At 33.3% G+C, this 27,737-nt stretch overlaps 1 protein-coding gene across 2 annotated transcripts in view; it reads right to left on the bottom strand.

Annotated features, from left to right (window-relative positions):
• Positions 1-217: 217 nt before the first annotated feature.
• Positions 218-27,737, bottom strand: part of LOC145266530 (bone morphogenetic protein receptor type-1B-like) — a 283,711-nt gene continuing 256,191 nt past the window's right edge. The window contains exons 11-12 of one of the 2 annotated variants that reach the window (XR_013864736.1): positions 17,057-27,529; positions 218-17,022 (exon numbers count right to left, since the gene is read on the bottom strand). Coding sequence is in view for 1 of the 2 variants with exons in the window: in XM_080122290.1 (XP_079978416.1) it covers positions 27,398-27,529 (132 nt within the window). In the remaining variant the exon portion in view is untranslated. Of the gene's footprint in view, positions 27,530-27,737 lie in introns of both variants that reach the window. The other variant, XM_080122290.1, reaches the window with a different exon arrangement.

The raw sequence follows: 27,737 nt of genomic DNA, 5'->3' as shown, positions 1-27,737 counted from the left end.
AGATGACATGGGGGTCCAAGAGAGGTTTGAACTGTAATGAACACGGTTTGAGCGTAATGGCCATGTTACAATTGGAGAATTGGGAATATCTAACGTGGAACCCCTTTTCACATCCGCAGTAGTTTATCAAATTCTCTGAAATGGAAATTTATTCACGAGAAGTCATCGGAAATAAACACAAAAAATAATTTAAAACATAAACTCACATAGGAATATTTTTTTTTTTTTTGCAACAGCATACAGTTTTATTTAGGCAATTTGTTGGGGGGCAGGGGGTTCATACCTATGGCGATTGCCATCAGATTTGGTTTTGTTTGTTTTTTTTTTGTAACAATGCAAGTAATAAAAGAAAAAAAAGTTTGAATATAATACAAGTTTTTTTGTTTTTTTTTTAGGCAAAAAATGGCAGGATTTTTAAAATGTAACCTCCCGTATATTTCGATTTTTATTAGATGAGGTAGATTTGCTGCCCATTAATTGACTCATATATATATATATATATATACATATATATATATATATATATATATACACCGACCATTTGTATTCACAAAGTTTCGATCAACCAGTTCTCCGATCGTCAAGAAGAAAAAAAAAAAAATGCACAAAAATTGTTTCCTTATTTGACTTAATTTTATTCATTTGTTTTTTTTTTGTTTTTTTTTTTTTAAATAACTCATTTTCAATCCACAAACAAGGCATGTTGCCACTTGGACTCTTGTTTTTTATGGAAATTGCTTGAGACAAGGCATGAAGCCACTTGATGTAAGAAGCCAACAAAAAAGAAAGCTGATTATTGCAAAAACAGGATATTGCCTATTGACCTTAGTCCTGAAATGACCAAGTCTGTACGTAGAAGGAAAACTTGAGGGGGTTATTATTTGGGACTGAAGGGAGTTGAGCAGCGAGATTCTTTCCTAATCAATTAGTTTAAATTATCTAATTAATATTAACTAGTAATAATAGTAATAGCAAAATCTTTCCATTAATTGAATCAATGAAATCATTCAGTTAGCAATCATCGTCTCAAACATTCGGAAACATAGTATGGCCGCCTGTCTCAGTTTGCGATCCTTGACAACAATTGTCTTTTCGATTTATCAGGATCAAAAGCAACGTCTGTATTTTTTTTTGTGTCTCTCAAACATACGATCTGATAAAAAAAAATACCTAAACTAATTTAGAATAATTTATTTATTTTTTTGTTAAATATACACGTTTGTCAGGTTTATATCAATTTTAAGCGTTCCAAAATAGTATAACACAATCATTATGCATCCCTCGGACTCACTGTCTACCCTTATCCTCAAGACGGCTTTTGGCCTTGATAAGTGGTAAAAGAAGAACCCAAAAAGCTGGGATGTTTCAATATGCTTAGGCATGCAAGTACACCCTCTAGGCCGAGTGCACAGTCTTTTATCATTCAAGCCAGAACGTTCCTCAAATAACTTGAAATATAATGGGGGGTGGTACTAATTAGGATTATGCCTACAGGCGAATCATGTAAGGAGTTGAGCAGCGAGACGTTGGTTCGCAAGTGCTCGCCTGAGTTCCAATCTATAGTCCGCCCCCCCCCTCTCCACCGGCCTGACTTTCACAAAAAACACGGATCTAGCTGAAACTATCAATAATTTCCCCCACTCTTTATCTGCGCCTAAACCTAAATGTAGATTCCATGAATAAAGCTTCTTTCTTAGAACTGCACGGATGTGGGACTGTTCCGATTTCCTGCTTTCCACCTGATTACAATATGGCCGTTTCCAAGTTCAACGTAAACAAGTTCTTGATAAGCCGTTCCCCTTTAGTAATCCAATTTACCAAATTTCCACTACTAACGATTACTACGACATTTTTCCGCTGACTACTGTACACTCATAAACCCTTATCCTCGAGTGACCTCTGGGCCTTGATAAGTGGTGACTCCTTTGTAAAAAAAAAAAAAAATTAATTAGATTTAAACTTCTATGTCTTAGTACAGTCAGAAAAGCAAGTTTAGCAATCTGAGGGAAGAAACTATTAGAGAGAGAGAGAGAGAGAGCACTTCTATATTATACAACCAAAGAATATATTTAATTTCAAGTGAAACAAATGGTATCTACGTAATTCTACGGTCTAAAATAGTAACATATCCAAAAATTACGAAAAACGATAAGGTAGAAAAATAATTATTAATGAAAAAAGAAATTTGTGCAAGGAAGTGAAATGACTATATTACACTTACTAAAAAAAAAAAAAAAAAAAAAAAAAAGAGATAAGTTGACAGGGGAGATAATTAAGTTCTGTTGCTTATGTCACATGACGAACGCAATTAAAAATGTCAGACAAAATGTATTCCTCATATAAACTTTATTGGAAACAGTTTTTCATTAATAATTATTTTTCCACCTTATCGTTTTCCATAATTTTTGGATATGTTACTATTTGTGATATGACAATTACGTAGGTAACATTTGTTTCACTTGAAATTCAATATTTTTATTATGTTTGTATGATACAGAAGCGCTGAAAGAGGTTTTCCAGCATCTAGAGATCGCAACAGTAAAAGGGTTGGGATTTTTTTTATGTTTCTCGGGTTAGAGTTTTTTTTTTTTGGAGTGCTTATGCCAGAGGATGTCAATTTAATTCAACAGATCCATGGCATAACGGATAAAAGTGCTAGCTACAATCAGTTTTAAGTGACACTCTTCCAATAGTGGAAGATTAAATCCTTAACGTTGATGACGACTAAGAATAATATAAAATTAATACTTCTGCCCAATCCTGGCTGACAAGATGAGAATAATCTACTCTTGTTGATGAGATGAAAAGCCCAGTTCAAATTTCCGTATCAGTTTCTGAATGCGCTAGAGTGTTTACAAATTCAGAAAGACACATCCGAACAAGGTTGATATGGTTATATCGACTGAAACATTGTGAAAATAACTAAAATGAGAATCGTAGTTTGAACGATTCAAATTTTATCAATTAATTAAAACAGATATTTTTTATATTACTTGTATTGATCGGACTATTGTTCTCATCTTGAGTTTTATTTCTGCAACGTTTCGGTCTGATTGGCCTTCGACTGTCCTCAGGCGCGTTGGTTGCTGTTTGGAAAAGAAAAGAGAAAAGTTACTGTCTCCGTAGAAATTTTCGTATTCTTTGAGTTAGTTTCTATTATGGTTTTAATTTCGAATTTGTGAACAAAAAATTGGTTGACAAAGGGGAGGCAACTCTAATAAAGATCGACAGGGTATAATATCTCCCTTCCAACGCCAAAATTTTAAGGTGTACAATGTTTTTTCTACAAATTTTTTTCACAAATATGAAACAATAACCAGAAAATAGAGACTAACTCCAAGAATACAAAAGGATCTTCAGAGTCCGTAAGTTTTCTCTTTCCTTTTTCAAATAAACAACTAGCATGCTTGAGGACGGTCGGAGGCTAATCTGACTGAAACGTTGCACAAATAACACTCGAAATAAGAACAATAGTCTGATAAAAACAAGTAATATAGACAATCAACCCTAGTCTCAAAAATTCAGAATTTTAGATATTTTTTGTTTGTATAATACTTAAAAAAAAAAAAAAAAAAAAAAAAAAACACTTGTCAACAGAAACGGTTATATTGAAGATTTTAGAGTTAAGACTGCTGCCTTTGAAATTATATTATTTTATCAAAATTTGAAAATTTAGAAAGTCAAATAATGTAATATAATTTTTTTATCAAATGATTAAAACAGTTTCTCCCCCCCCCAGACTTCCGTTGTCGAAACAACTTTTTTCAAGAATATACTTTTGTTTTTTTTTTACCAACAAAATGCAGCGAAAACAAGTTTTCCTGATGAAAATTTCAGGAAAAAAAAAAAAAAAAAGAAAGATTTTAATCATTTTATAAAATAAGTTTAATAAAAAAATTACATAACATTATTAGCAAGGGCAGCCGGCATTGCCCGGTCATAAAATATGCTTAAATATGATACGTTAACTTACACAGCTTCTGTATTTATTATCAGTCAATTATTTCATATTATATTGTACCCAACAAAGTCATGATTTCAAAAGTAAAAAAAAAAAAAAAAATGATTTGAATGCCATCAGCTAGAATCGAAACTGAAACCAAAACATAGCAAAACAAAGCTTTATGATTGAACCTATGTTTACAAATTAAGCAAAGACTGAAGTACGTTTGTACTCAATATTGTTGGACTGTGGAAAGAAGTATAAATTTTATTAAATATTAGCTGGTTTCCATAACAGCAATGTTTTTAATAAACATTATGCAATCAAGCCCGGACGATCCACAATTTTATAATCATATAGATTCAGATTTCTAAATTTTCAAATTAATTTAATTTCAGTTTCAAAATTTGGTGCAATAATGTAATAACCATACTATAATAATTAGGTTTTATTATTACAGTATTGTTTGATCATTAAATTATTAACCGAGTCAAAGTCATCTTAAACCTAAAAACTTCAATATAGCCTTAAAAAAAAAAAAAAAAAAAAAAAGTTATCAAGGGAGAGAACTCAATTATCCCTGAAACTTGATTGACGGTCGGGAAAGTAATCGAAAAGTTGTAAATAATTTTTTTTTCTTTTTAAATAATAATTAAAAAAAAATCAATAGAAATAAAAAAATAAAAAAAATAAACACACACGCTTCTGTAATTGAGAAGAACAATTGCAATATATTTACAAGATCTTTGGGGGTCTTAAAAAGGGATGGGCACCTTTAGCTAACGAAGGTTGATAAGTTTTAAGCTCAATAGTATAATATAGGTGCAGTCGAAAGTACTTTTTTCTGTTTAGGAGACAAAAAAAGAAAAGAAAAAAAAAACTCCCTACAATAACAAACTTTTGCTTATAAACTCTAATTTTAGTCAGACGAGAGTTCCTATCACCTTAAACAAAGCATATTGCCACTTGGAACATAAAGAGCTACTATTTGGGATTGTGTCTAACAAGGGACTGTGGGGATTTGAGCAGCAAGAGGTCTTCACAGCACATTTAAACTTCTGCAAGTTAGTACAATCAGGGAAGTAGGAAACAGAGGGAATTTCAAACTTTAGCGAAGAAACTATTAGAGTAAAAGGCTTTCCGGCATCTAGGGCCCTCAATAATGAAGGGGTAGGATTTTGTTGTTTGTCAAGTTAGTCGGGAGTATGTACGTCAAGGAGGCAGAACTGCTACTTGCTAATTTCATCATCATGGATCTTCCTAATTCTTTCATCTCATGCGTTTCTCCACCACACCAGATAAGTTTTCAAAAGTGCATTGCGTTTGCTCCGCTAGTTGATTGATGTTACATTCTGTGCAGACTTCCCACGGAACTCCATCCCCATTTTGGTGTCCACAAAAGAACATTACTAACAATTTCATCCTTAGCCCTCCAGCAGTGACCAATAAATCAAGTTTTTCTATCTCCCAGCCCAGATGTGGCAAAAATATTTCATAAATAACGGGTCAATTCCAAATTTCGTACAGATTGCCAAGTTCGATAATATGGTCATCGTTTTGCTTGTGACATTCATCCTGGATTGGTTGGACCATCTGTTTCCAACAAGTTCACCGTGTCCAAAACACTGTTTGACCAAGCACAGCAATCCAAAGCTGCTTCTGTTATAAGTACAAACCATTCACGGTTCCAGCAATGGACATCGTAAAGGTGATGGCCAAGAATCAGTTTAGAATCATGCTTTACTATCAGGAGGTTTTAAGTTAGCCATTATGACGTTTCTTCCAGCCTGGTGGTGGTTCTGAGTTGATGACTTCATCCATGAAGTCATCTGGGTATCGTCGAAGGGTGTGACCGACCCAACGAAGGCATCTGGCAAGGAGAGATTTTTGGAGAGAGTGTAAGCTTTACTATTGGAGATAAACTGTTGCCAGCAGATACAGAGGATGTGCTGTAGGTAGGGTTAGGGTTAAATATGTGCTGTAGGTAGGGTTAGGGTTAAATACCTCCAGTTTGCGTTGGTCCCTTGTTCACATAGGCAAAGTCCTACAGCCATAAAGGGAAATGGTGCAAACGAGGGCCAAATAGATTCTGACTTTGGTGTTCAGCTATTGTTCCTTTTCGAGACCAGGGCTGCAATCAAAGTCAACAGAAGGCAGTGCGGGCAGTGCGAGCACTAAGCATTACAGATGCGACTGAGGATGTTTTCTTTCCCTCGGCCTGTTGCAGTAATGATGGAGCTAACATACTTAAACCAATTGACCTCTCTCAGGGGCTGTTTCTCTGATTGGGGCTGAGATTTCGAGCAAGGTGTCTGTAAAGTTTCTCTCACTTATTGGTGTTTTCTCCAGGAGACGTTAAGAGTAGCTCTTACCATTCTGGTGTACCCGTTGTCAATTTTGCTAATTTAAAGTTTTCGGAATCAATTTCATTTGTCAAAGACGACGAAATTAACACCATCAAATGCCCTTCCTCCTCCTCATTAAATTGTAAAATAAAATGTCCGAAACTAATGTGCAGTTAGTACTTTAATTTTATAAAACACATATCCAGTTTTAACGAAAAACAATTTTTTTAGACTCCTGTGAGATTCAAACTGAAATTGACGACATAAAAACTACCACCTTATTAATGTGTACTCTGCCTCTTCCCTGTTTTGTCAACCAATCACGTGTTCCTATTTGCATAGAAACAAACTCTCAAGACACCATAAATTTAAATAAAAAAATATATAACATATTCAGTTTAACGTCTGTTTTTACATGTTGGCATGCATCGGACAGCTTCAAGAAATTGGCTTCCAAACTAACCTATCTCTGACAAGGTCTTTTTTTGCCCTTCTTTCTCTTTCAAAAATTTATGGTGTTTTGAGGGTTTGTCTGTTTGTACGCAAATAGAAAAGTGATTAGCTGACAAAAAATATGATTTCCCCATGAGTTCCATGAACAAAGCTTCCCCCCTCCCCCAAAAAAGCTATTCCAATGGCCTACTTCCTGGTTGAATACAACATGGTAGCCTTCAAGTCCAATGTAAACAAGTTCATTTTGAGTTATCCCCATAAATAATCAAATTCAACCCAATTTACACCATTAACATTTACTACACTACCACCTTACATTCATTAACCCTTATCCTCAAGTGGCTTTCAAGCCTTGATAAGTGACGGCTCTCTAGTAAAAAAAAAAAAAATAGCTCTAATATACACGTTTGAAAGTCAAACACATGTCTGATGAAGGGAGTTTTCCCCAAAATATTACAATACGGATCCTCCATCTGACCACGTTGATGTAAGAACACAATGCACATAAAATTAAAATTTAAAAAACAATCACCCAGTATGGGCACTTACATTCATTAACCCTTATCCTCAACTGGCTTTCAAGCCTTGATAAGTGACGGCTCCCTAGTAAAAAAAAATATAGCTCTAATATACACGTTTGAAAGTCAAACATGTCTGATGAAGGGAGTTTTCCCCGAAATATTACAATACGGATCCTCCATCTGACCATGTTGATGTAAGAACACAATGCACATTAAATTAAAATTAAAAAAAATATACACATATATTGTATTAATAAAAAGGTTAATCTGCATAGTTCACTCGACCATTATATTTTAATTTTAGTCTGCGTCCATTACATCTTGGCATAACATGAATTAAAATTTCCTTTATAATTTCTAATGTTTTTGCCAATAAAAAAAAACAACACGTCAATACAATCATCATAGTAACTTACTATCCCATGCAAATGCTACAAAGCATTTTTTTTTTTTTTTCAACAAAATCTCATATTTTCTTTGTACTAACTATGAATAGGTAGCGGAACAACACTACTGCCAAAGGAAAAGTAAGGCACCTTCTTCCCTCTGTTAGTCTGTGAAAGACCTTTGGATATGGTCAAGAACCTACTTAACCCTCTGATCAGGGCAACGCGAGGTCACAGAAAGCAAATGACTGGTGTAATACGGAAGCAAACAAAAATAATTCTGTTCATGGTTTCGTATTTCGTTGTGCTCAGCAGAAGATACTTCTGGGGACAATGGTCAGAACAATCACCCCGTATGGGCACTGCTCGGACAGAAAGAAACTGCAACCTACTATCTGTACAACTGCAAAGAAACCTATGGCAATACATCAAGCTCCTTATTCGAAAAACATCGTGAATAAGATTCTGTGTCAGAACACCTTGCTCGATAGGGATTACCATGATAGACAGGTGGCACCTGATCGTCATCAAACTACTCTCCGACAACCAGCAAAGAATGAGCAACAATGAATTCATGAATGCCTCAAAGGAGAGAGATGGATGGACAGCCATAGCTGTTAATGCCTATACCAGGCAGGACACCATTTGAATGAATGAAACTATGAATCAGTATAAACTAGTTAATAATGGAAAGTGACATACCAAGGTACTGTACCAACCCTAATCAAGGTTCAAATTGATAAAGAAAAAGTTTAAATAAAACATTAACAAATCTATATCATCTATACTTGCCGAAATAGCTTGTGTGTCATTCTTTAGTAGTAGTACAAAAAATTGGTGTGTAACGAACGATGACAAAGTTATCTCCCCTTGAAGGAACGGATTTTTGGAATCAGAGTTTTATCCTTGGGAGAAATGGGTCAGGTAGACCCTAAATCTCAATGAGCAGGTCTAAAACCAATATTAAAGAAAACAAACAAATAGTTACTTTTTTTTTTTTTTTTTACAATTTTAAGATTTTAAAATATTTGTAAATTTGGAAATGGACAACCGTTCAAATGATGGAAATAAAATCATGATTTTCTCTTTAAATCCAGTTTGTGTTTTTTTTGTCTTTTTTTTTTTTTACAAAAGAATCACCACTTATCAAGGCCTAGAGGCCACTCGAGAATAACGGTTAAGGAGTGTATAGTGGTCAAAAGGACAATATTATAGTAATCGTTAGAAATGTAAATTTGGTAAATTGGATTACTTAAGGGAAACGGCTCATCAAGAACATGTTTACATTGGTCTCTTGCAGTTAGACGCTTGATTTGAAATGGATGATTTTATGGGAATATTAAATTTTTAAAATTCTTTAATTATTGCTTCCATTAAAAACCAAAAATGTAATATTTCTTGTAATTTCTCGTAAGATACAATTTCAGTCATGCAAATTATTTTTAGTGAAACAGATTTCAAAGTTATCATTAAAGCAACATTGTTTTCGTAAAAAAAAAAAATAAATAAATAAAATTAACATTAAGTTTTAACAAGTTTAATTGTACGCATTAAATGCCAGAATAAAAAAATCACCTTCAATCGAAAAAATATAGTCGCTGTCTTTATCAACAAGTTGAAAACAGGGTTTAAGAATGACAATCTAAAGTATATTTCTCTTCGTCTGTCTATTCTACCTTTTCTTTTCTTTTTTTCGGAAGCTACTGGGCCAATCCGTCTGAAATGTTGTCTAGACCTTGATTATGATCAGGTGCACCAAACTAAGTATTATGGTATTCGTTCATGCAGTTAAGGATTAATAGGGATTAGTATTTATTAGTGGTGAGACGATTCCGATACAATTCCCGATTCTGATTCTTTACAAATCTCTAAATATTTAACTATAAAATTGGTATTTTGTCCCGATTACCGTAAAAAAAAAAAACCATCTTAAATCCGTCTACATTTTCTCAAAACGTAAAAACACACTTGTGAGGGTGAGATTTTAGTCTTACTGGAAGTCTAAATTAATAAATACTTATTATTTTATTATTACTATAAGCAGTGGAAGAATGTTTCTTAAACAAAAAATCAAATAAAAAAAATAATAATTTAGGGAATCGGTTTTGGCATCGGAAAAAAGGCTAAAATTTTTTCCATTCCGATACTGATTCCCCAAAAAAAAGCTCAGATTTTTCTGATTCCCAATTCCGATTAATCATCCCAACATGCTCTTTGTTATGATAAAGTGTAGCGAACTAAGTGCTATCGTATCCGTTCAATGCACAGTTAGGGATTAATAGGGAATCAGTCATCACAATACCAAATTTACTCACTTTTCCTTGAAAACTACTGAATAGATCTGACTGAAATTTTATATGGACCCTTGTTATGATGAGGTGCAGCAAACTAAGTATTATGGTATCTGTTCAATGCACAGTTAGGAATTAATAGGGAATTATATATTATTTTCATTGGAATACTTTGAGATGAGTACTTATTAATTCTTTTTTTTTTTTTCTTTTTTTTGCAGACTGTTATCCTCATTTTCATAGATTATATTGTGTCACATTTGTTAATCACCTGAAGAAGGCCAGAGGATGAGTTGGTCGAAACGTGGTGAAACAACTATGAAAATGAGGATAAAAGTCCGCAAAACATAAAAATAAAAAAAAAATATTTTTTTATTAATGATACACAAATTACTCATCTCAAAGTATTCCAATAAAATAATATATAATATTTGGTTGGTACAAAAATAATGTTTTTTATCTCATATATATATGAGTTAAAAAACAGCATTATTTTTGCACCAACCTAATACCATTCGGTAGAGACCCGATAATGGAAGACCAGATAAGAACGAAAACTTGGATTTATAAGACCAACAAAAAAAAAATCCAACCTTGATTGCCCTTTGAGGCCCATGGCGCAATGGATAAAAATGTTGAGTCTCTACAGTTCAAGGTGATCATTGTCTGAAGACCGCAGTTTCATTCCTACCCAAGCAAACCAGAGGATGAATTGGCCAAAACGTGGTAAGACGACAACAACTATGGAAGGCAGTAATTACTGGGGATGTCTGAAGAAGGCCGGGGGAAGAGTTGGCTGAAACGTGGTGAAACAATAACAACAACTATGAAGATCAGGATAACAGTCCGCAAAAAAAAAAAAAAAGAATAATAGGAATTAGTATTTCATGAAAATATAAGCATAAATTTAACCATATTCAATGAGCTATAACTTTTGTCCATTTTTAACAGGCTAAAATGGACACTTTACAGTCATAATTTCCTGGTTAAGGACAGAGAACTATTTTTGGGGAAGAAAAGGTGGACTAAATACAAAAAAGCAAAGAAAAACGTGACCTGTTTCTGAAGAATACGACACTTTTTTCTGGGTGATTTTTGATCCCGGCGTTTCATGTATATAATAAAACCACACACAAAAAAAAAGTACTTTTTGACTGCACCTCTCATATGTTTCTGAATTTTTGAGATGAGGATTGGTGATTCATATTATTTGAATTCTTCGGACTACTGTTCTCATCTTGAGTGTCATTTTCAGTCAATGTTTCGCAAGGACCTGTGCTGCAGTGGTTAGAGTACTTGGAAAAATCAATTGTAAAAAGTGATTTTGCTCGTGAAGGTTGAAGGTTCAATCCTTAGCGTGGGTGACCAAAAAATACAATTGCGAATTACTTAAGACCTTTATCCAGTCATGGCCGACAGAATGAGAGCATGCTACCCCCCCCCCCCCCCCCGTGAAGTAAATAAAGGGTTCTGTTCAAAATTCCGTCCAAGTTCGACAGAAACATTACCGAGTTTGACAAGATATAGCTGAAGATCGAAGGTTACATTAACTGAAACGTTGTAAAAATGACGTTCAAGATGAAAATAGTAGTCCGGAGAATCCGAAAAAATACAGAGTGCACCCCTCTTGTAAAATTGTACAAATTTTTTTTGCTCTAACATGAGAAAAATGTCACCTCTGCTGTAGTAAATTGGAATTTATTATTTATTTTTAAATCGTTAGTAAAAGATCTGCGAGCTCGTTTAAACTAAGACATTCCCCACCCACCCCTAAAGATCAGAGGAGTGTGAACCTGGATCCCTATAACACTTTGTAAATCAATATGGGAGTTGGGGAGGGGGGTGTACTTTTATGTAGAAAAGAAAAAAAAAAGGCAATTTTTTAGAGGAGGGGGCATTTCTTTCTTTCAGTTAATTCTCATTTTTTTTTTTTTTTACTGAAAAAGAAAAAGCATAAAAAGTTAACTTTTATTTTCATGGCGCAATAATAATAAAAAAAGAAATTTTATTTTTTTTATATACAACAGGGGCACATGAAAAAAAGTTAATATTTTCTTTGCTTTAGAAGCACATATGAACCTTGATACTTGACGGTTGTGTTTATGCTTTAATTTGAGCTGTAATTGAGATTCCACTCGACAGTGTAAAAGGCTTCAGGATTACTTTCGAACTTTGCAGAATCAAGAGACAAACAGATGACCGTTAACTTTTAACCGGTTACTAATGATCAAAAATGGCTGACTTGTGCATTTTAACGGGACCCTAAAAAATTTAATGGAAACAGTGTAATTCTTCAATATACTTGCACATCTAAATTAAAGGAAAATTATTTTTTTTTGTGCACCCCTGTTGTGAAAAAGAACCAATTTTTTTTTGTTTTGTTTTAAACTTCTCTTTTTGTTTTGGTTGAAATATTTTTTGCTTGAACATCAGTCAGATTTCCCATAAACAGCAAGGAGAAAGTCGCCCTCCCACCCCCAAACAATGTTGTCCAAATTTTTTTTGTTTAAAAAAAAAAAAAAAATTTTTTTTTTTTTTTTTTTTTATTTGTAGTTTGGCCATTTTTTTTTTTTTTTGTCTATATATATTTATTTTCTTCTTTTTACACTGGACAATTTTTTTTTTTTCCTTTTGTGTTTTTTTTTAAAAAACTCATTTTCACCACTTTTTTTTTTTTTCAAATTCAGTTTTAAAAAATATTTTAGATTAAGTTTTTGTAATCATTTTCTTGAAAGAAGCAGTTTTTTTTCGTCATTTTTTTTTTTTTTTTTTTCAATTGATCAATTTTTTTTTAATTGAAAGTCATAGCAGGCCTTGCCTCAATTCAATCCAGATTTAAAAAAAAATTTTTTTGCATTCCGGCATATTCCTCGAGACATTTCATCTTTGCATTCCTTTCCATTTTCTAGATGGTGATAGTTGATTTGGTGTCCCCGACGAAACATCTTCCAACAGATATTTTAACTGAAGAAATTATCACATTCTTAGACGAATTATTAGTAGTATTAGTAGCAGTATTTGTATCATAAGTTGTGTAACATAAGAATAATACCTTTGTAAATAAAAAAGTTTTTTTTTTTTTTTTTTTACTTATATATACTTACTTATATTTCACATAAAAAAGTAGTTAACAAGAAACAAATATTAAACAGTTTTTTTTAAAATAAAAAATAAGAATTGTTCACATTGTTCCATTTATTTTCATATAAAATATTAATAATAAAAAATATAATATATATTATAATACATATCTGTTCGCAGATGTTTCGTTGGGGACACCGAATCGTCTATCACCATCTAGAAAAAAAGGGGAAGCAATGCAACAATGAAATGTCTCGAGGAATATACCAGAATGCCGACAATTTTTTTTTTTTTTTTTTTTTAATTGTCTCCCATTTTCCTTTTTCTAAAGGATATATAACAAGAACAACACTTGCATTGCTAGGAGTCCGTTTTAAAAAAAAATTAAACGTGGGTATATGCTTATGAATCGGTGGGTATATGTGTAAGTATATACCATCCTCGGTGGCATATGTATGTACGTAAGTATAAGTGTGTACATGTGTGTGTGCCCAATAACAAATAGTGGTCAGTTTGTCTGGCCAATATCTGGCCATATTTCCACTAAGACTGGACGTATTATCAGTAACAAGAGATAAGTAGAGAGATGACCACTGTTAAGTCGAATGGACTGAACAAAGGAAAAGGTTTTTTTGTTTAAAAAAAAAAAAAATTTTTTTTCAAGATGCAACAATTTTTTGGTTCTCTTATTTGTCTTTTTTTTTTTAGTACAAATTTCCTCTTTTTATACAAATAAAATAAAAAATATTCTATTTAAAAAAAAATATGGAATTGTGGTGGTGGTGGTGGGGTGGGGGGTGTAAAATGAAAAAATAACAACCAGCAAATCGAAAAAAAAAAAAAAAAAAAAATAACCAGCAAATCGAAAAAAAAAAAAAAAATAACCAGCAAAACATATGCATAAGTAGAAAATAGGGAGGATAAGACAGGGAGAGTAGAAAGTAATAATGATTAAAAGATAGGGGAAGAGTAAAAAGGGAAAAGATTAAAAATATGGCAAGAGTAGAAGAGAAGGGAAAAGATAGAAAAAGAGTGAAGGGGTAAAGAGAAAAAGATAGAAAGAGCGTAGGGATGTAAAGATAGAAAGAGTAGGAGTGTAAAAATAGAAAGAGTAGGAGTGTAAAAATAGAAAGAGTAGGAGTGTAAAAATAGAAAGAGTAGGAGTGTAAAAATAGAAAGAGTAGGAGTGTAAAAGATAAGATAGTAAGGGGTAAAGATAGAAAGCGAGTTGAGAGAGATAAAGATTGGAGGTGGAGTAAAAGATAGAGAGTGTGAGGGGTAAAGATAAAAAGAGAGTGAAGAGGGGGAGGTTTAAAGATAGAAAGAGAGTGAAGAGGGGGAGGTTTAAAGATAGAAAGAGAGTGAAGAGGGGGAGGTTTAAAGATAGAAAGAGAGTGAAGAGGGGGAGGTTTAAAGATAGAAAGAGAGTGAAGAGGGGGAGGTTTAAAGATAGAAAGAGAGTGAAGAGGGGGAGGTTTAAAGATAGAAAGAGAGTGAAGAGGGGGAGGTTTAAAGATAGAAAGAGAGTGAAGAGGGGGAGGTTTAAAGATAGAAAGAGAGTGAAGAGGGGGAGGTTTAAAGATAGAAAGAGAGTGAAGAGGGGGAGGTTTAAAGATAGAAAGAGAGTGAAGAGGGGGAGGTTTAAAGATAGAAAGAGAGTGAAGAGGGGGAGGTTTAAAGATAGAAAGAGAGTGAAGAGGGGGAGGTTTAAAGATAGGGACATAGTTGAGAGGGGTTTAAAGAGTAGGGGAAGAGTGGCAAAGGGGTAAGTAAAAGATAGGGAGTGAGTGTATGTGTGGGGGTATTTGGTTTTGTTAAGTTCATTTATTTATGGCTTGTCAACCGCATCAAAAAAAATAATACCTACTATCAACAATTGTATTCAATTTGTTAAGCATAAGTCATTATTCCATCAATAGTTGGGTCGAAGAAGATAGATTTGTGGATTCATACCATTTCCTAACGATATTAAGTATGTAACTGAATGCACTGCATTCAATTGGGTTTGAGCTCGTGACAAAAGATTCCATGGTCTTCGATAACATTTATCAGATTAGGAAGCCCTAACCCCACCCTAAAGAAAGCACAGGAGGGTGGGATTAAAAGAACATGGGAAAGGGAGTACGACACACCAGTTCCTGTTAAATCACCAAAGTTAAGCAACACTGAGCCGTGTCAGTATTGAGATAGGTGACCATTTAAGAATACTAGTTGCTCTAAGTAAAACATTCCACCCAAGTGTACGGATGGGTATCTTTTGGATGTTCATCCGTCAAAATGACGAGGGCCAGCTGATTATCCTGGAGGGATGCTGGATTACACGCATTGAATTATAAAGCAAGGGTTGCACAATCTCTAACCAATTAGGGATTGTGAAACCCTTGCTTCACAAGTTTACTGAGTTGGTACTGCTTGATTCCAGTGGCAAGAAAAAGTCCAAGACAACTGGAAACAACTCAGAGATAAATGGAGAGCACATACAGCACCTGGTATTCCCAAATGGTCACCCATTTTAGTACTGACCAGGCTTAACATTGCTTAACTTTAGTGATTTAATTGGAATGAGTGTATCAATATGATTATACCATTTAACATGGGTACCAGTCTTGCTGGGAATATAGAACTGGTGACAAACTAGTGCCATATCATGGGGAAGTGGTTCAAGTCATCTGGTTTGTTTGATGCTATGATGCAGAATTAACCCTTTACCGCCAGTTTTTTTTTGGATGCAATAAATAAATTTTTTTTTAATCAAACCGAACACTTTAACTAATCTCCTCAGGTGGATTAAGATATCTGGCCTTCGGATTCAGATCCAAGTGTAGCATCTAAACTGATTTTTATAAAATTCTATTTTTTACGTACAATATATATATATATACATATACACATATATATAATATATATATATATCTTATTTCTAATATTCCAAATTTTATTATGTTCATATAATTGAGAATTCGGTAATCGTTCACATACCAATAAATTTTAAGTCAGTATGAAGTGACTTAATTTGTAAGCTTCAAAATTACCAGCTTTTGTTATCGAGCATTCATATATTATTTTCACAAAATCAAAACAAAAGTCGGATTGACAGCAAAAAGTAGTGCATTTTCATTGTTCGGACAATTTCAAAACTTATATCATTTGAAAATATTGACAAGAACGGCCTCTCTTCAGTAAAGCGTGTCTATTTGCTGCAAATATTAGTCGTGAGTAGGGCTGTGATAACAGAATATTCTTTTCATTCTTTTGACGCCGAAGTATATATCCGACACAGTAAGACACAGTCAATCAACCAAGAACCACATCAGTCTATATAAAAGCATATAAGATATTAACGGATATATACTCAAGAGTCAAAACAATGACAAGAATGTGCTGTTGTCACAGCCCTAGGCATGAGTAATGTGAAAACCATCTTTATTTTTCAGGAAGTACTGGATCGAAAATGAGAGCTGGATACTGGATATTAGGTCCCACTATCCTATAAATAAGATACCAAATAATTTATTTTTTAAGATCTATAGATGTATCTGTTCAGTTTAAGAGACAATGGATACCCCCTGTAAGGGTAGTTGTGCATGTAATTGTGAGACAAGGGTTGTACAATCCCAACCACACCACTCCTGAATCAGCACTGCTTAAGTCCAGTGGCAAGGAGAAGTGCTAGACAACTATGAAATGCTGAGATAAGCGGAGAGCATATACAGCACTTGGAATTCCCAAATGGTCACCCATTTTAGTACTGACTAGGCTCAATCTTGCTTAACTTTGGTGATCCAAAAGTTTGATTTGATTATCTATTATAATAAAGCCGTATTCTTGTCTGTTTGTTCACAATTTGATTAATGTATACAAAAGGTACAGTTTTACAAATCAATTTTCATACTGAGAACAGACTTTTATCCCAGCATGATTTCTATACATACCATTTATTCAAAAGGAAATCTACGTCCAAGAAGTTACCTCATTTACATATTATATTAAAGAAAAAAAAATCTAGATACTCTGGGACTTAAACCAGAGATCACACTAATTACCATTTGGTCAATAATCTGCAAACGACGTCTAGGTTGGCTCAAACATACCCTAAGATTGGACCCAAAGAGAATTGCCAACCAAGTGCTCCAATAGACCTCTGATGGAAAAAGGAGAGGAAGACCAAAAATGAACTGGAAACAGACAATCGTGAAAGATTTGATTGCAACGAGAAGAAACTGCCTTCAAATCGAAAACAATGATTTTCACTGCCTCAGGCATCACAGAACGAAGGGGTTTCAAAATCTAAGCAAAGACTTAATGGGTTAATTCAAACCATTAAATTAAAAGTGAGGGGCTTTGATATGACAGTGGCGCATTTCCTGTCTATTCTGGGATTTTATTTTCTAAAAAATCTCCCCCCCCAAAAAAAAACAAGATGGCTGTCACCGATGACTTCACTCACAACCAATATTTATGGCAAATAAGCTGGTATATGTTTGATGATAAATATCTTTTTTAGTACAAATAGGTAACGAATAAATTAAAAAAAAAAAAAAAAATGTTTTTGACTAATTTTCACCATTGTTGTATTTGTTTGAAAATAATTAATGTCGCCAATAGTAACGTTTGCCCAAAATTGACTTGCTTAAGGAGGAGAGGAGAGGAAGAGTGACCAAAGGATAGTTACATGATACATTATAGCCAATCCAAGATGAAAGAGCAGGGGGAGGGAGTATAGCAATGTAAAAATAAATTTTATAAATAGGGTTATATAAAATAAAATCATTTCATTAAAATATCAACGAAGACGTAAGAAAAAAAAGTTTTTCTTGCTTTTCTTTGGTTAATGTTGTTTAAAGCTGACAAAGTAAGGGGGAGATAATAAGTCAATGCGATGCAGACGAAGAGGTATATTTTACAACTGACATTTAGAGCTGGGTATTTTAGCGAGAAAATTATGTTTCTAGAAATTTTAAGATGTGAATTAATTTTTCGTATTATACGGAATATTCAGACAACTATTCTCATCCTGAGCATTATTTTTACAACGTTTCAGTCAATGTAAATCTCCGATCTCCTACAGGTGCATTTTGTCAAACTCGGGAATTTTTCTGGCAGAATTCCACAATCTACACATAATTTAATACAGCACGATCATGTTGACTCGCCAGATCACTGAAGTTAAGCAATGTTGAGCCTGGTCAGTACCAGATGGGTAACCATTCGGGAAAGCAAGGTGCTGTATGTACCGCAAGGTAAAATACCAGGTTGAGAAACTGGCGCGGTCCATCCTTTTCTCAAGGGTAGGTGGGCCTCTCTTAAGCCGTGGTAGGCACTCCATCTAGTGATGACGTCACGATAAAAAAATACCCTTGATAGCCCTGGCAAAGCATCAAGTATTCAGTTAGCGACAAGATTCGAATTACACTACAAACTCGTATAGTGAGTTCAATCTCGGCTATGGCCATGCTGGATGGATGGACACATAATTTTGAACGAAATCCTTTATTTAATCCACAGTGGATAGCACGCTCTTGTTCCATCAGCCATGACTGCGTAAAAGTCCTAAGTAATTTGTAATTGTATTTTGAGTGCCACCCACACTGAGGATTAAACCAACTTTTAAAAGAGTGTAACTTACAACTGAATTTTATCAAGTACTTTATCCACTATGCTATGAATTCAATTATAAGTTACACTCTTCTGGAGGTTTAAGGTTCAATCCTTAGTGCGGGCAACACTCAAAATACAATCGCGAATTATTAAAACTTCTAACAAGTTATGGTTGACAGAACGAGAACATGCTACCCCTATGGATTAAATGAAGAGTTCTGTTCGAAATACTGTGCGCGTATTTCCGAGTTGTATACACCTGAAGAAGGCTGGAGGTTACATCAGCTGAAACGTTGTGAAAATAACACTCAAGATAAGAATAGTAGTTTGAAGAATCCAAAAAATATGAAAAAAAAAAAAAAAATTTTAACTTTCAGCTGCATTTTTTAAAATTTCAATTCAATTCTTTCGGCAAAAAATAAAACAATCTTCAGTTGTCATGTAGGAAAAGGGTTGTAGAAAAATCATATACAAGAGGATACGGTCGCCCAACACTTGTGCAAATTCATCTCGAATTGTTACATTGTTGGCATGTTTTATTACCTCACTTAGAAGTCTATTCCAGCGTCCACGGATTCTGATTAAGAAAACAGCCTTCCTCCGGTTCAACACTAATCGGCGGTGAAATAATTTCTTGTAGTGTCCGCGTAGACCTCTATCTGGTACAGGCGTGAAGGTGGAATTTAGTTCTCTCCCACTGCAAGAACTGTGATACCAGGGTCGGAAAGTGGGATTGAGAAGTCAGGGTCCCCCGAGAAGAGGCACTCTGACCTGCAAAAAGTGCCTGGACAGCCTCATCGGCATTCCCCCGGTGAGGGCACCTCAGGCGATTAGCAATAAACTAACTCATTCTCAAAAAGAGAGGGCAAAACCTGGGAGGGTGAACTTCCTAGAACTGCACAGATGTAACTCCCACCGCGAAATCAACAGGAACCAGATTATTATAAGAATGGTCTAATCTCTGTTGATTGAGAGGGGGGGGGGCGGTCAAGATAAAATCCCTGGCCGGGGTATATCATAATAACCACTGAGGAGGTTGTATGCCAAAATGAGATATCTGAGTAATCATCAGCGCTCAAGGGAGAAAACATTAAGCTTTTTGAGTCCGTTTTCATATTGTAGATCAGATAGACCCTCGTACCATTCAAGTACCCATTATTTGAACTTTCTCCAGATGCTGTGTATCGCAGGTTAGATATGGAACAGAAACCTGGACACTATACTCGAACAGTGGTCTGACAAGGGCTAGACACATGATGATCCAAATCATTTTTAACGTACGTATGGGTGTCACGGTGTCCAGCTTATAAATTATCCGATCAGAAGATCCTATTTATTAAAAATGACGATAGAATTTTTTTTTATTACATTTTCACCCTAAACAAGGCAAATTGCCACTTTGGTGTAGGGGGCTACTATCAGGGGCAACAACTACTGGGGTACTATGTAGGGATTTGGGCAGCAAGATGTCGGTTCACGTTACACTTGAACTTCTGCACGTCAGTACTGTTGGGGAAGCAGGGACCTGGAATGGAATTCCAGAGTCTAGCGGTTCTGGGGAAGAAACTATTGGAGTAAAAAGATCTTTTACATCTAGGGATCTCTACAGTGTGGGGGTGGGATTTAGCAGCCTGTCGGGTTTGTCGAGGGTGCTCACGTCGTGGGGGCACAAGTGATTGCAGTTAACTAGGGCTATGACAAGAGAATATTCTTATTGTTTTGACTCTAGAGTATATAACCGATACAGTTAGACACAGTTAATCAATCAAGAACCATATCACTATCTAAAAACACATGAGATATTAACTGATATATATTCGAGAGTCAAAACAATGAAAAGAATATTCTGTTATCATAGCCCTAGTAGATAACATACCAGGAACATTAAATTATTAGTATATAGATATATAGATACACTAATTTAATGTTCGTAGTATATTATTGTTTTCTATTCTCCTTTTTAATAAATAGGATCTCCTGATCATCAACAATGTAATGTAAAAAAAAAAAAAAAAAAAAAAAAAAATGATATCGCTTTTGAACCGTACGTGAAACTAAAATATACTTTCTTGGTCTTCTGGCTAGGATCCAAGGGTAGTATCTGTTCTGTCTAAAAATGGTATAATGATATCGAGGAGTTTCCATTCACGCTGGGCACCTGTCTATTCAATGGAACTATGTCACAGACTCCTACAAAGATATTGGAGATAAACCGTAATAACACGGTATATTCTGACACTACATTAACCAGATTACTAAGATAAATACAGTTTTAACAAAGGGCTACAATAATATCACGGGGTCTCCATCCACGCTGAACGTCCACAAAAATGCCTAGCAGCTATATATTACATATGAAAGATGCTGTTGTGGAATTTCCACAGGTCCTGCTAGCTTTAATTAAAAATATAAATCTGTTTCATTGTATTTTGTCAATTCTCCATTGACATGAACATATTTAATGACTTATCTCCCCTGTTCTTCCTTTCAAACATATAAATTGTGTTCATGCTTTGATTATGACATGGAGAAATGACAGACTGAATTATCATTTTTGTTTTATGGTAGCCTGAATGATCAAATCTTTATGAGGGTAGGAGTCAAAATAAAAATGAAATTAAAAGCCAGAATAGGAAGATAGAAAACAAACGAATTGAAATGAAGAACCCCCGACCCCCAAAGCCAAACGGATGGGAAAGAGAATTTAAATTAAAAATAATCACTTTTATTGTATACTAGCAGGTCACCCGGCATTGTGGCCATGAAATACGTTTAAATATATTTTAATTCATGCAGATTACATATTCTTAATCTTAAATCCAATTTTCTATTGATTATTATATTGTACCCAATGTATAGTTGAGATTTCAACAGTAAAAACAAAAAAATATGACTTGAGTGCATTCAGCTAGAATTGAAACCAAAACATTTAGATCTTCAGTGGTATTCACTATCATATGAGCTAGGTGAACATGCCAAAACTTAAAAAAAAATTAATATAGTTAAACATATAAATGTTTTTTTTTGTTTTTTTTACATGGGGGGGGGTCACCACTTATCAAGGCTCGAAGGCCACTCAGGGATAAGGGTTATTGCGTGTACAGTAATCAATGAGATAGTATTGTAGTAATCATCAGTATTGGGGGTTTTGATAGAGTGTCTTACTTAAGGGGGCGGTTAATGCATAGAGGATACACATTAAGTTGACTTATGCCTGCCAAGTTTCAAATTTTCAATTTTGACCCCTTAGCAGCTATTTTTACCGGCTAAAAACCAAATCGAATTTATTCCACAGGTCTGAATCCCCCATATATCAAGTTTCGAGTCTGTAGACCAAAAATTGACAGAGTAGTTTGGTAGAGACCATTCCGTATGTGCATACAAGGTCACTTATTTGCTTCCCCACAAAAGCAGAATGTGACACAAGGTCGTTTTTAATCTAGGGAGAAACCAGCTCCCCAAGAAGACGCTTCTGGAAGTATGGAAAAAATAAAAATTGCCTCAGTATTAAAGGGCTTCTGCTCAATTGACTTAGGACAAATTAACTTAATTGTTGCATCAGAACAGATACTACACTGTGATCTTAGCCCAAAGGCCAGATATTCTTGATTCTTCATTTGCACAAATGCATTTATTGATTTACCTCCCCTGTTCTCGCTTTTAAAGATATAAAATGTGTTTGTGCTAATGTTACATTGTATGGACCCTATATATATATATATATATATATATATGCATGTGTGTCGTGTGTTAAGACTGTGCACACACAGGGTGGTCCGAGACCAAAAACACAGAGTGATGAGGTGAACCTGTCAAAGCTGATGTTACCAGAAGTGAATGGATCAAGTAGTTGACTTTACAGCTGCCAGAGTTAGAACTACTGCAAGAAAGCGGGTGGATATAAAAAAGCAGGTGGAAGAGAAGACTCAGTCCAAAAGCGACAGCAGCCACAAGTTACCGTTGCCACTTGAAGCATGCACATAAAGCACAAAATAATTTTATATTTTTCTAACAAATGAATGTGTGTTGCAAGTTCGTTTTTCTTGGCTGACGAGAAACTACCACTGTTCAACCCGGCTACATCACACACACACACACATATATATATATATATATATATATATATATATTACTAGCAATTCAGCCCGGCTATGCTCGGGACCTATGTACTGTTCATAACTTTATGTGTATATGTATATACATATTAAAACTTTGATTCATGTCCAGGTAACCTACATCTAAAATTTCAAGTGTTTAGACCCAAAATTGGCAGAGGAGTTTGGTAAAGTCCTCCAAGGTCAAATCGCTGAAGTTTGACCCCTTGACAGCCAAATTTCTGGCTGAAAACCGATTAAAAAGATTTTCCCAAATCTCAATACAACTTATGTCAACTCTCAAGTCTGCAGACTGAAAATTGACGGTATAGTTTGGTAGGGAAATGTACACACAAACAATTTCCCTTTTATATATATATATATATATATATATATATATATATCCACACAAACTCTTATAAGCAGATATAATATTTATGTATTGATTTCAGGATTCACCGGTGCTTGATATATATAGTAAATCATGAAAAAATTAAGTAAATAATATTAGTTATGTACGCAACAGAGAGCATATGAAAATAGCAGCAGCAGCCAAAGGATAGATAGTAAGCAATTATATTAGCAGCAGGAGCAGAATTTGAGCGCGTATGCAAATTGACAAGTGTACTTGGGTTTGCGTCTGATGAAAGAAAATAAAAAAAAAGGACACTACGTGGTCAGGGAGAAACAAAGTTGACACCGAAGGAGACGGACGTATAAAGTGAAGGCAAAAATGGGCCAGCTGTGGCCAGCGTGCTGTCGGAAGAAGGAGAAATGCTCACCAGGTTAGATGGACATGTGACAGCGAGAGATTTTTTTTTTAAAGTGGTATCGTAATAAATGCTTGTGTTAAAAAAGAAAAAAAAAGCAGAGTCGGATTTTTTTTATTTTTGTTTGTTTGTTCTTTTCCGACAGTGCTGGACAGCATAGGAGTCTGAGTGAGGTTTGAACTGTAACAAACACACTTCAATTGTAACGGCTACATTACATGTAGTCTCTCTTTCTATGGGTAAATTTTCTCCAATAAAAACCTTGAAGAACTCAACAAATGTTACCTTGTGTCTTTCATTCATTCGAAGTTAATTTTCCCTAATTTTTTTAGCGTAAATACCTCCATTTGCCTCATACATATATCAAGGAGTATTCCTGTTTTATCTTGATCTTTTAAATTTCCCATATTTCGAACTACAAGCATGGGTAACGATTATTTTTGTTTTGTTTTTAAACAGAAAAAATGTTTGAAACACTTGTTACATAAAAGCAAGACATGTTATTTCCCTTTGTCAGCTCTCAACAACATCAACTAAAAAAAAAAGCTTTTTTTATAAACAAAATAAAATTCCAGAGTTTAAAAAAAAAAAAGAAGCTTTTTATAAACAAAATAAAATTCTAAAATAAAAAAACAAACATAAAATTCCAAAGTTAAAAAAAAAGATCTCAGTCATAAGATAAGGCAATGCAGAAAATTAAACAAAAATTGATACAAAATGTCTAATATGAAAATAATCCACGGTTTTAGGTAAAAAAGATGGGGTTTAATTATGTCAGGGTAGGGGTTCAGACCAAGTGTAATTTTTTATGGGTGGGAGTTAATTCAAATCGTAAAATTAGTTTTTTTTGCATGTTTGAAAGTCAAACACGTCTAACGAAGGAAAGTTTTCCCGAAATATTACAATACAAGTAAAAACACATTACATGTAAAAAAAAAAATATATATATATATATATATATATATATATATATATACACATAAAGCAAGTAAAATCTTGGTGTGTAATTCATTAGAGTAGATCCCTATTTACTTGCCCCTCCCCACAAGGGCAGAATTAAACACAAGGTCAGATTTTAATGTGGGGAAAAATCCAATTCCTCAAAAAAATGTACTTTGAATTAAAACAAAACCAATAAAAAAATTTAAATTTCCTCGGTCTAGGAGGATTTCTTCTTCTTAGACTGAAGATAGAAAAGAAAAAAAAAATATCAGGGTCAATAGTACACTTTGATCCTAGCCAAAAGGTCAAGGTAGGTCAGTCATGAGTGGAGATTCATTATTATGGGGAGTCCTTGGCTTGGAAAGATAAGTTTATAGGTGAATCCTTAGAAAACAGGGAATATATAAAAGGTAGAATTTATATATATATATATATATATATATATATATATAATAAAAAACAAGAATAACGGTGGGAGGAAAAAAAAATCAACATTTTTACAAAATATTACAGTTACATTTTTTTAAATCAAGTTTTAAAGTAAAAATACTTTTTTAAAAACTGTAAAAAAATATAAAACTAAAAAGATTAGCTTTTAAACTTTAAAATGTTCAGATAAAAATAATTTTAAATTACGAAATATACATTTAAACATTTTTTAAGTTAAATAATAACTAAAAAAAAAAAAAAAGCAACCTTTTTCTTTTTCTAAAATAAAGTAGAATTATATAATTTAAAAGAAGACTAAAAGACTTTTTATCTAAAATATAATAAGAAATTAAAAACTCAAGTTTAATAATGAAAAAATTTTTCTTAAATTAATTATATATATAAAAAAAAACAAGGCTAAAAGAAAAACTTTTGGTACTTGTGCAGTTTATTCAAGATATTAAAAAATGAAAATATCGAAAAAAAAAAAAAGGTTATATTATACGTATCTGTTATGGAACGAAGTTGTCCAAAAAAAAATTTCACTTAATTTCATTAAGTAGTTTTTTTTTTTACAGTGAAAAAACAATTTGTTATGATGCCGAGCAAAAGGTTCGATTTTTAGGAAGAAAAGCTAGTAATAAAGATGGGGAGGGAGTGTCGGCACTTTAAATGGTGTGTTCAAAAACTTCTAAGATGGCTGACTTCAATACGCTTTCATAAAAAAACATCTTTTTCTACTCTAAAAAAAAACAAACAAACAAACAAAAAACTACCCAATCAAATTAAGTGAAATTTATTTTCGGAGATCTTCAGTCCAAAACGGATATGTACAATATAACCTTTTAGCGATATTTTCACTTTTTAATGTCTTCATTAAACTGCAAGTACCACCATTTAACTAAAATATAATAGACAATAAAGATGTAAAAGCCCAAGTCTAAGATTGAAAAATGAATTTATAAATAATAATCAAAAAATTATTAGTCCTAAGGAAAATTCACATATTTAAATGCAAAAAACAATGTAAAGTTTTAACTTGAAAAAAATTAGGATTTTTTAAATAAAAATAAAAGTTTTAAATAAAATTAAGTAAAAACAGATTCAAACAAATATGTTTTTAAATCAGAAATACTGAAAAGGCTACATTTGTATTTTTTAAATTTGGTGGGGTGATTGGATGGTAGATGACAAATAAAAAATTATGTACATGATATAACTGATAACCAAAATAGAAATGATTTTGACATTGCAACAGGCAAATGTATTGTTTCCTAACACAGCTGGGTTATAGTCAGCTAACATACTTCCTATCTTTTGGCACACAGCTACCGGAAGCAATGACAAGGCAAATCGGTTCCTTTGCCTTTTTTTTTTTTTTTTTTTTTTTTAAATCTCACACTTATATCTTTCCTGTGCACATACTCTTATTTTTATATTCTTCCGATCTTTCTGTTTCTTTTTAATAATCAACAAAAAGTTTTTGTCAGTCTTATTTTAGTGAAGAATTATTGAAATTAGTTCTTTTTTTTTTTTTAAGAATTATTAAAAACACTCTTAAAAATCATTTAAGACTATTTTGGGAATATTATGTATGGATACGCTTTCTTTATGATCTTTGAAATTTTGTTATTTTGATTTCAATAATTTTATTTTCATACTTTCATAAACATATATAAATTAAAAAATTGAAAAACAAAATATACTTTTATTTTTATAATTTCATAAGCATATTTCTTATAAAATTTCAAATAGAATAAAAACTAATGTTTTCCTAATTTTGTATTGAAAACTGCAAACAAAAACTAATTGTGTTATTTTTATTTGTATAATTTTAATTTTTATACTTTTCAATAATGTCATTTTCTTATTTTTATTTCAATAAATCAATTCACAATAGAAAGACTGAAAAACAATAAAAGTAAAGGAACTGATTTGCCTTGTTACCGCTTCCGGTAGCACTACGCCGGAAGTTAGGAGGTATGTCAGTTGACTTTAAGCCGCAACTGATAGTTGGCTTACCTCCCCTTTGTTTTATAAACCCGACTGGCTTACTTCCCTTTGCTCAGCACACGCAAACTTATTTCCCTTGACTTATAATGACTGCTGACCTTATTAGACTAGCTCCATTCAAGGCCAGTCTGTTTGTATATACTTCTAGGATATTATTTACTGTTAATTTTATAAAAAGGGTTGCATCTTCTACATTATCAACACAAAGGCAAAAAGTGAAAGGCTTTTGGTTTTGGGGTTGTTGTTTTGCTTTGTTTTTGTTTTTTTTGCCTCTGTTATTGTTTTTATGTTTGTTTTCAAGGGTGAAATCTGTCTTTTAAAAGTCCCTGCCAGTCCATCTGCCTAAAAAAAATGGCTGGAACATTTTACACAGACAGACAAAAAAAAAAAAAAAAATGATATGAATTTTGTTTGGTTTTGTGTTTCTGTTTCATTCTCTTTTAAAAAAAAAAATAAAATAAAATAAAAATAAAGGAAGGGGAATCCATGTCAACCCCTCATTTTTTTTTTTTTTTTTTTTTTTGACAGCTGTTATTGCTTGATTGTTAATTCCATGTCAAGTTTTATCTTCCCTAATGTTTTCTTCACCCGTAGAGCAGTGAGACGAGCTGCAGGTTGATGGAGCCAACATTCACTCATTACTTTCGCCATTTTGCTCAAATACTGGAAAAGAAAAATAAATTAATTCAACATTGTCCATAAAAAAAAAAATTCAACATTGTCAGAAAAAAAAAAGTTAAAAAGGGCAATACTCAGAAATGCAACATTACCAAAAAAAAAAAAGGTTACAGACCGATAATCAGAAATTCAACATTGTCAAAATAAAAATGGTTAAAGGGCGATACTTAGAAATTCAACATTGCCAAAAAAA

Source organism: Euprymna scolopes, chromosome 41 (genome assembly GCF_053919585.1).
Source record: "Euprymna scolopes isolate OS-2025 chromosome 41, ASM5391958v1, whole genome shotgun sequence".
Taxonomy (NCBI): Eukaryota; Metazoa; Mollusca; class Cephalopoda; order Sepiida; family Sepiolidae; genus Euprymna; species Euprymna scolopes.
This window is presented reverse-complemented; position numbering and strand designations above follow the sequence as displayed.